This window comes from Echinops telfairi, unplaced genomic scaffold, assembly GCF_000313985.2.
Source record: "Echinops telfairi isolate 266 unplaced genomic scaffold, ASM31398v2 ScPeMD7_2186;HRSCAF=2738, whole genome shotgun sequence".
NCBI classification, from domain to species: domain Eukaryota; kingdom Metazoa; phylum Chordata; class Mammalia; order Afrosoricida; family Tenrecidae; genus Echinops; species Echinops telfairi.
This window is the reverse complement of record NW_022106084.1, coordinates 5,521,776-5,532,650: the sequence shown is the minus strand read 5'-3', so window position 1 is coordinate 5,532,650 and position 10,875 is coordinate 5,521,776. Positions and strand designations below refer to the sequence as shown.

The 10,875-nt window shown below is 38.5% G+C and overlaps 1 protein-coding gene across 1 annotated transcript in view; it reads left to right on the top strand.

The window, feature by feature from the left end:
- Positions 1–10,875, top strand: part of SLC7A11 (solute carrier family 7 member 11) — an 82,586-nt gene that overhangs the window by 480 nt on the left and 71,231 nt on the right. The window contains exons 1-2 of the mRNA XM_030886533.2: positions 1–73; positions 4,319–4,445. The exon at positions 1–73 is cut by the window's left edge and continues 480 nt beyond it. Coding sequence (XP_030742393.1) covers positions 1–73; positions 4,319–4,445 — 200 coding nt within the window. The remainder of the gene's footprint in view (positions 74–4,318; positions 4,446–10,875) is intronic.

Here is a 10,875-nt window from a genome sequence, read left to right as displayed (position 1 = left end):
GTCCTCCAGAACACCGGCAGCGTGGGCATGTCTCTGGTGATCTGGGCAGCCTGCGGGCTCCTTTCGCTATTTGGTGAGTGCCACTTCTGCGCGGGGCTGTGCCAGTGGGACTGAGCAGCTTGCTCTCTGGGAAAGCAAAGTGTCTGGTTTAGAGGGAATAGTAAAGGCTGCACCAAGTTTCCGGTGTTGTTCTTTTTTTTTAATGTGAACTATCCAAACATAGCGTCTACTGTTAGCATGATTCCAAATTGCTTCCTCTACGCTCTTCCCTGACTAATAGAGTCTGTTTCTGATTTTTCCCTGTGGCAATGAGAGCAAAGGCTAACCTTGATGACCCGGTAGAATGTATGGGAGCGGTCTGCACTGGACAGTTGTGTTTAGTTATGTATGTTTGGGGTGTCTTGACAGCTGGCCCACTGAATGAAACACCTGTGAAGTGAAGCCCAGAGTGGCCTACTTAGACACCGAACTGTGTGTTCAGCAGAAGTTTTACTGACTTCCTGGCAAAATACAGGGTGGGGGGCAGTATTTTCCCTTTACAGTTTTGAACTTCATGTGCTTGTTAGTTCACAATGTTCTGTCAGGAAAAAAAAAAGTCCTTGGCCTTGAAAATAGGTGATGATATAAAAATCCTCCTCTATGATAAGTAGGGAATATTGCCCTGGCCTGAACATATTTCAAATATTTTCAACCTTTCATCACTTCCCTGTACCTATAAACCTTTGTAATAGGAAATGCAAAACTTCAGTAGGGCATTAGTGTGTTTTGCTTGCCCTGATCTGTTTTCTGCATGGAGAGCTCACTGTGTTTCAAGGGGCGCAGGCAATTTGCCGACCTCTTCCCTGAGTTAATGTGGGCAGAGGGGGTCGAGGATGGTTATTCTCCTTCTTTACTCTTTGCACCTCTTCATTGAGCCGAGAACTAGTGCTGAAAGGCAACAGACGTTCTTTCATGAGCTGGGCAGAGGGTTGTAACGCTACTTGAGTTCATTCTAAAAGTGACACAAACTGGAGAATAGTAATAACCAACCCAACGAACTGAATTTGATTTCTGCCATAGGCTAAAAGACCAGATTGATTTTCTTTTCTCTGGTCAAGAGTGTGCTGGGATTCCAAAAGCATTCCTCTTTAGAGAAACTAATTCTATATCCTAACCCTCAGACCAAGTACTAACTCTTTGTTCTGAGAATAACCAGTGTTTCATTCTAAGGCCTTTAATGTTTTGAACCATTGGATTTGGTATTCATCTCCACCAGTGTCTCTCAAGGTGGGTGATATCGCCCCCTGGAGGGTGCTGTGCTGATCCCACTGGGCTGTAAAAGCAGATACCTATGCTTTATCCTAGATTAGAGGATGTAGTACTGACAAGGGGCAAATGGCTGAATAAGCCTGGGAAACTGTGACCTAGATGAATTAATGTCCATTGTTAGGAAAGAGGTATTCAAAGGAAAACTTGTTAAATAAAAATCTGACTATATTAGAAAAAACTAAAGAGGCATGACCTCGCCTGCTCCCCTTTAAAAGGCTCATGATACCAATTATGTGCATAGTATGTATTTTCTAAAATGTTTCATAATCATTGTCATCATGTTTCCAGTATACAACCCTCCATCCTTAGAGGAGATTTCCGAATGATAAACTAGAACCAGTAGCCACTATTGATATTAAAATTGTACTAATTCTTGATAATCTTAAATAACATTTTGCACAATCAGCCTTTAATCTTCGCCAAGTGTTTCGTATATTCAGAATAAATCAAAGTCTAATATAAAAGCCACAACCAGTTTCCTAAATGTTGCCTGCTTCTGCTCATGCAGTTCCCACTCTATGATTTGATTTTTTTTGTGTGTGCAAACACACACACACACACACACACACACACACACACGCACGCGTGATTCAGATGCAATAAAATGGTCTGCTCTGGCCATTACAAAAAGTTAAGGATATGATGGATTTTACTGTGAAAATAAGCTTATTTGTAAGTATCTCATCTCCAGCCAAAGTTCATTAAAAAAAACCCTCAAGTAAGGTGACTAATTCAGGTTGCACTTGAATTGCGATTCTTTGATTACTAACTACAAACTGTAGTGAATGTGTTCTTTTATGGATCGACTTATCTATATTTGCATTGCGTTCATCACTTTAATTACAAGGAACTTTTTGATAGTGGTTGCCACCCTAACTTGAAACAAAACAAAGATCTAAGGAAGCAGAAATTATCTTCCTCTTGAGATTCTTTAGAACTATGGAACTAAAAAAAATAAATAAAAAATAAAAAAAATTAAAGAATTATGGAACTAAGTAAGGGATTTCTATGTTGGATTAACTTTTTTTTTTTTTAAGACAAGGTCAATGAATGGATTTTTTACATCCTGTTTTGAACTTTTTTCTTCTGGGCAAAGTGGTTATGGAACCTGAGACCTGTAAATGAAGAACTCCTTGCCCCAGAACTTAATTTAAACCTAAGGGCAACATCCTAGGCTTTCAACAAAGCCCATAGAGGTCTAGGTGTTGATTTTCTGGCAATAAATTCTGAAGGTACTTAGGACTCTTCCCCAAAACATTTTATATTAGATACTTTTTACCATCCTGGCAAGTGGTTCTAAAAAAAAAGAATGCAACCAGTTATAGTTGGTTATATTAGTTGAAAAATATTACCAGTTCTCAAATATCAATCTACAGACTAGGTAGTTCTAAATTATCTAGGAGTATTTTAAACAAATATAGATTCTCAAATCCCTCTATTGGTTAGCCTGATTTAGTGAGTCTGGGATATGATCTTAAAGTCTATTTTTATTTGTTTGCTTTTTTAAATGAAAAACTCTTCCCTGGTGATTGTGATATTGTACTAGATTTAGGAGTCAGTGGAGTGATTTTCACATTTCACTGGATTCCAAAGTATATTTATGTTGGATGGGCTCATGTGAAAGATTGCTGATGTTGTCAGCTGCCATCCGATTGGGCCACTAATTCCTGGGACCACCAGGTCCGGATAGATCAGACCTTTACATTTCTTAGGGTTCTCATGAGCTCATTTCCGGAAGGGGAGTACTAAGTAGTTCTTCCTAGTCTTAGTATGGATGTGCCGGTAAAACTTGCTCAGCACCAGAGCAACCCACAAGCCTTCCCTGCCAGACAACTGCTGAGTGGGCTGTGATTTGAGTGCAGGGCTCCCGTCTGGGGTGAGATCTTTCTTTCACTAAACCACCGCTCTCATCTGAAGTTGACTGTTTATTAGGAATCCCCCACCCTCTTAGTTTCCGAAATAGTTCAGCAAAATACAGTTACATTTGAGTACCTAGCTCTAAATATAGAACTTTCCCATCATCTTGAAATGGATTTTGTATTGTCTTGATAATTACTTGATCAAAGTAATGCATATGGCCCCATTGTCTGAAGGCTTGCTAAGCACTAGTTCCATACTGCCTTGGCATATGCATAACATTTATCCACACCACCGCACAGGACATGACAATTGTGACCTCCATTTTCTAGGGGTAAGCTGTGCTTTCAGGAGAGTATCTAATTAGCTCAGGGTCCCAATGGAGTGTTTTAAGAAATATTTTTAACATTTTGATCTGTAATCAATTGAACCAATCATGGAATAGAAGTATATAAGGCTACATGCATTTCAAGGAGCATCCAAAAGTTTATGGAAACGTTCTTTCATCTCATCATTTAAAGTTTCCAGGAACTTTTTGAAGACCCCTTGTAAATATGAACTAAAACATCTCCGTTTTAAAAAGTATGATATTTTAATTACACAGATGTCTGTACTTCAAAACGCCTTTGTCATGGTTCTAGAAAGAATCTTAGAATGAACTTTATTCGCCAAAAAAATATAGCCCCCAAAATAAATGGTCTTAGAAGGCCTGGAGTCTGTATTTTTCTGGTGAACAGAAACCACTTGTCTTTTGTGCTGTACTACAGGAATATCATTTATTAAAAGAGTTCACTTTGTAAAGAGATCTGTTTGGATATATAATTTTTTTGTCATTGTATTTTCATAGAAAAGGTTATACATGTATTATTGGTATCCATCTTTTCTTTGTCTCAGGGTTTTGGATTCTGCATTCTGAAGCATGATAGTGCTTTAGACATTTGCCTATCACCATAAGGAATATTAGATTGTTTTTCAACAGATTTTAAAGGTAGGAAAATTCTAAGAGGAACGTGGTGGTTTATAGCAATTAGAAAACTTGATGCCATTCAGAGATAGAAGTTAATCTCATACAACATAAACAGCCATATTAGTGCTACTGCTTTGCTATTTGATAATATATTAAATTTGTACTTTTGTTGAAACTCTTTCACAGGAGCTTTGTCCTACGCTGAGTTGGGAACGAGTATAAAGAAATCTGGTGGTCATTACACATATATTCTGGAAGTCTTTGGCCCATTACCAGCTTTTGTACGAGTCTGGGTAGAACTGCTCATAATACGGTAAGAACATAAATAGCAAAACTTTAAGGAAAAAATAAATATATTGATGACAACTTTTTTTCTGAATCACCTTATATTTTATAAATTAGGTGTACACATTTCATGTGATTATATTGTAAACATGTCTAGGACTTTATATCTATGATAAAATGCTCTTTTGAATTAACATTTTTAATGCAGTTTTGACAATTGAAATGGTGTACCGACCATGACAAATTTTTAAAGAAACTGCTTTTCTTTAATCTTCATTTATTGTCTTCTACATTTCTAGGGAAAATGTTGGTGTGTAAAGATATGAAGCATCAAAATCCACCTCTACAAAAGATACATCAAATGTTATCCTAGCAATTGGACTTTTCTCTCTTTTTGTTCACTTAAGTGTAGATCACACCCTTTAAGTTCTTTGACCTTACGTAATTGTGTGTGTGTGTGTGACTAAGAAACTTCTGTGCCTATGAGCTTAATGTGTCACCTAGTCTTTACACAAAAATGAAAGTTTACATAAATGAGTCACTTCCTCATATTAAACAGATCAGCGCACTATAGTTGTGCAAACTTTTTTTTTTACTTATTCTGTTGTTGCAAGAGTGTGCTTCCTTTGCTGATTCTCTTGGTTTAAAATCAAACCAAATAATGCTAAGTCACTCTGAATTGCAATTGTCCTTCAACATTATGGGAAGTTCATGATGTCATGTGAAGAATTTACAGTATGAAGATTCCATGAGCTTAACTGTTTCAATGGCTTGTGTACTCTGATTACAGAAATCACTTGAAATAACTTGTGAAACTTGCTCTTACTGTAAACAAATCAGATCTACAGTGAGACCTTATATGGACTTTCATTCTGTCTTTTGCAGCTAATGGCAAATACAGAGCTAATAACCATTAACTCAATACTAAGCATGCTTTTTATGGTTCTAGGAATTTCTTTTTTAATGCCAGAGTTTCAAAATAGTATTTCATTGTTGTTAAATATTCGTTTTATTTGAAACAATCTGAGTTATTTGAAACTCATTTTAATACAGATAAAGACATATTTGTTCCTTTTATGCTGTCCATTTACTAGGACTGTTCCTTCAGCTCCTTTCTGATTAGCTGAATGTTAAATGAATGCAAGTCAAAAATCAAAGAGCCCTTTATCAATCAAAAATATAAAAATATAAGTCTATTGTTTTACCATATATCCTCCACCTGGCTGTATACCCTCCTGAAGGGAGTATTTCTATCTCTCTTACCCTTCCCCAAAGAATTCTGCGCCCTTCAATCTATACCAAACAAAATGGTATAGCATATCTTTTTCCTTTTTGAGTTTGGGGGACAAAATTAACTCTCAAGGGGCCATCTCAGGGTTGTAGGATGGGTGTGGCAAGGTTTCCCAACAAAATTCCCATAGGACAGCCTCTGCTACCCTTGAAGAATGAGCAGGTGTATTGCCAAGAGGGAGTAAAAAAGAATCAACACCCTCCTTGATGCAACTTCCCCGACATTTTTCTCATTACTTCACTTCTCAATCCTCTGAAACCTTCTTTACAATAGATCCCTATGACCACCTTATGTCTTGAAAGAAACTCTATTATCGCAAAAGAATAGTTCCCCAAAGCTTCTTAGCTCAGATTTCTACCTTGAATTTAACTTAATTGGCCCAGAAGATATTCTTGTAGGTCACTGTTTTGATTGGAACTTTTCTTTGTAGGTACCCTAGAACTTGTCTACAGACATTCGCTGATTGTGGAAACATACGTGAACATTGTCTGGAAAAATCTTGTCTCTGTGTGTCCTGGAACCTTCATAGCAATATTTGACTTACCCTAATACACTCTCCAATGGTCAATGTCTTCTTTTTCATATATAATTTCTGTGTCCACGCTGTTGTTGTTACATGCCGTACAGTCAGTTGACTAGGAATGAAACTCAACAGGAGGAAATGCTATCTGGTCCTAGTCTGTCTTCACCATCCTCCCTATGTGTGCATCCATTGTTGAAGTTACTCTATTGATCCGTCTCATGTAGAGCCTTCCTCTTCTTCACTGATCCTTTACTTTACCAAACATACTATCTTTCCCGGGGGCGGTACCTCCTGATGATTTCCAAATGACACGAGACAACAGCTTGTCATCCTTGCATCTACGGAGAGCTCTGGCTGTAATTCTTCCAATTCAATAGCAGTGGATCACTTTATAATATTTCCTCCCTTACACTATTCTGGAAAAAAAGAGAAATTTTAGCTTCTCATTTGCCATTTAGGATTGTACTTTATATTTATATTTAATAGTCTAGGTGCCCATGTTCTGCTTTCCATCAAACCAGCAAGCGTTTTAAGCATATAGGCCTTTCTATTTACATTTTTGTAAATAATGATTCCAATTGTATAACCCTGTACTACTGATATAGGTGCAGTACATATTGTAGACATTAAGTTCTGTTTGAATAAGTGGCTGAACATGTAATGGGGTAACCCAGCATACTCAGCATTCAAATGAGTACACTTTTCTCGTAGAGGCCTGCCCTGTCAGCATGGTGGACTTTGGAGTCTGATATAGTTGGATTTGAGTCCCTGGTCTGCCATGTTTTATGTGTATGACTTTGGGCTAATTGCTTGGCCTCTCCAGGGCTCTTCTGTACAATGAGCATGATCATTCTCTATAGGCAGATACAGTGCTCATTCATTAAAGTATTCATTACACAAACACCTTCTGAGTGGTGATCGGCAAATTAAAGCACCCAAAGGGAAATAATCCATAGTAGCTGCTCCCAAGCCTTCACAATCAAATGTTACCTTAAAGAAATGATTGAATTTAATATTTTAATGCAAAAGAATGGCCTCGTGATATGTGTGTGTACTTACAGAGAAAATTACTTAGTGGTATTCTCAAGATTTTTTGATGGGTACTTCTGTAGTAATTGATTTGTAATGGCGATTTGGTCTTTTGAAGGCCAGCATAATAAATTACTATACAGGAAACCGAGGTAATTGTTAAAACATTTCTCATCTCAGTACCTGAATAGATCCTATTGACACCGAATCTTCAAATTAAATAACTCATGCTGTAAATAAACTATAAAACATAGATTTTGAAGAAAGAAATATTGCCCACCAGTACAGAGCTGGGCTTATTTGATTTCACTCACTCATTCAATAAATGCGTATTCAGCATTTAGTTTCTACTATATGATAGATCCTATACTAAACTCTGGGCATGAAATTGTGACAAAGATGGCCCTCCTGTGGTACTCACATCCAGGAGAAGCAGAAGCTGAAAGGGAAGGCATGCACAGAAAGGGAGATAATTCAACAGACTTGCATATGTAAATAAAGACTGTGTACTCTGATATGCATACCGTGATGATGTTCCAACGACCAGGTGCTGTTGTCCTTAGGTGCCGTGGAGTAGGTTTCAACCCATAGCAGTTCTTTGAACAACAGAGTGAAGCCCTGCTGGTCCTGTCTCATCCTCACAATTGTCCTGTTCTTCAGGTTATTGTTGCGGCCATGGTGTCAATCCATGTCCACGAGGGCCTTCCCCTCCTTCACCGTCCCGCTACTTTAACAAACACCATGTCCTTCTTCAGGGACAGGTATCTCCTGACAACATGTCCAAAATATGTCGTGTGCAGTCTTGCCATCGAGCACTCTGGCTGTACTGCTTCTGAGACAGATTGGTTTAGCCTCTCAGCAGTGGACGGAACTTTCAATGTTCTCCAGCACTACAATTCAAAGGCATCGATCCTTCTTCGGTGTTCTTTATCCAACTAGATAATTATGCGGGAATAGAGGTTGACCACACAGAATCACAAAAAGGAAGACGACTGTGTCTTTACATAAGTGCCAAGCCACTGACCAGTAGAGTAAGTATATGATCCCAACCTTCATGGCTGTGCTTACTATGGTCTCGCACTTTGGCATTTGTTACTTCCAGATGGACGCAGTGAATGCACAAAACAGTCAGATGGTAGATTTCTTTACTATTGTAAATGTGAAGTATCAGATCATGACATCATTGGTAAGTGAGGAGTAGCTGTATTATGGTAAGTCTCAAAGCATCGCTACTGTAAATTCTTAGCACTAGGTTTGCAGAAGTCTACAGTTTATAGTAAAGGCTCTAAATTCATGTCTGTGTCTGTCCATATATTTAGCCAGAGTGTGTTTGAAAGTAGATTGCTACCTAGACATTACAGGGGGGAGCAACCTACCTCTAAGAGATTTTCCTAGGTGTGTCTTTGCTGGAATTTGGGGTGCTAGTGTCCAATTGGTCCTAACTGCCTTGGTTGGAAGGCCCTGAACCAACTTGCAACCATTAAGGCCCCTTTCCCAGTTCTGTAATTCAACCTGCAACTGTAATGTATCAATCTTCCACCAGTTATGCTTGTGAGAGTTTCCCTTGGTACCCCATGTCCTATTTAAGTTTCTTAAGTTCCTGTAAATCTTTGGACACCATTATGGTGACCCCACGCTGATCATCTCTCTCATCTGAATGATGGGTCTTTGCCTGTATGCCATCATTGTGCTGTTTACTATTTATGGTGTCTCCATAATTTCTATTTGGGATTTGGGTTTCTTTTCTCCCTTCAAACAGGACTAGGGTTCCAGCTTAAACTAGTCCAGGTCTATTCCAGGCAGGTTTAAAGATGTCTGCAATCATTGGACGACTGTAGACAGGTTCTCACAGCAATATACTTATCTTAGTCTCTTTACAGTGACTTTAAAAAGTCCAATCAAAACAGTGTCTTCAGAGATGATCTATTGGGTTAGTTAAATTCAGGACAGACACGTTAGGTCAGAAGAGTGCGGCAATTAAAAAAAAAGGGGCAATTGTTTTTTGAGGTTTCAGAAGGTTTTTTCAAAACACACATGGTTATCACAGGGACTTATTAAGAACGAGTTGTGAGAAAACTATAACAGACTGTACTCATGCGGGGAAAAGGTCAGGCAAGTGGTGCTGAGGAGTTTGCTTCCCCATCATGACAATATGCTTGCTCATTTTTCTAGAGTAGCCTTGGTTGTCCTACAAGAAGTTTGCTGAGAACGCTTACCTCATTGACTTGCCATCTCTTATACTGTCCCTTCAGGCCTGTTTCTCATTCCTAAGCTCAGAGAACATAGACAAAGGACCAGGTTGGAGGGCCTTGAGGATGTTAAGACCATTGTTTTGATGTGGTGAGTGGGAAAGTGCAGACTGCCTTGGGAAAGGGATCAAAAATACCCCCAGATCCCATACACCTGGATAGACTATATGGCAAGAGGGAATAGCTTCACATTTTGATATTTCTGTTTATTAAAGGTTCCTATGATTTTGAATCAATATTTTGGACTCATCTTCAATAGAAAAAGGCAAACACATTTTTCTCACAAAAATATTTGAAAAAGTTAAAGCAGAGTGATATGCTTATTTGCTGTATACATGTATTAGTTATAGTGGGTTGAATTAAAACTTATTCTTGCAGAGTAAAATTTATATGTTGGGGATATCATTGTGTATACATGAACTTATTTCGTTCTCTCATCTTGTGGCTATTTTTTCAGTCATATAATATCACAAGAGTAATTTTCCTTTTCAACTTATATTTAAGAATTTCTAAACAGCTAGATATTACCACTTAGCTCTCTAACTAATACAGGAACTAACTAACAATACAGGAAACATATGAGTAACACAATGTCACACATTAAAGAGTATATTTGCAAAGAAGGATTATGAGTACAGTAACAGTGCGGTGGTTGGCATGTCTATGTCCCAGTGTGGGGATTGAGGGAGGTTGGGGGGGGGGGTGCTAACAATTACTGAAGACACAAACTACTGTGAGGGAACTGATTGGCATCCCAAGGCTTTCCAGGGGTGGGAGACATCTAGCCTGTGGGCCATCGAAGGCCTGTTACATCATCAATACCAGCTAACACCATGCATTTCACCAAAGAGAAGCCGTTCCAGCTATCACATTAGGAGTGAGTTCATTAACTGTGTGACCAATATGGCTGGTGACTAATGGTGTAACTATCCAAATGGCCCTTGGAAGAACAAAGGTGCTCCACCCCTGTGGTGGAGACTCAAAACTCTTAAGCACAATGCCATAGCAAAAGAAACATCATCCCCACGTGGGCATGGTCCTACACAGTTTAAGTTCATGTTTCTCAAGGTTCCATTGTACAAAAAAAATAAAAAGAAGCTGAGTTTTATATTAATTTTTCTGACCGTCACTTTACTCGTTACATATGCTCCACCTAACAAACTTATGGCTGGAGTTTAGTTATTGACTTAAGAAGATGGGTTTTTTTGTCAGCCCCACTTTGTAAGGATCTCAAGTAAGAAGCGAGGTCTTAAGGAAGGAAAAGAGTAAATCTGGGAGACCATTGAAAAGTAGATAAAACCCAGCCTTGTTTTCAAAGCTATTTGAAGTTTAAGCATAGCCGCGAGTGTTACTGCAAATGCTTCAT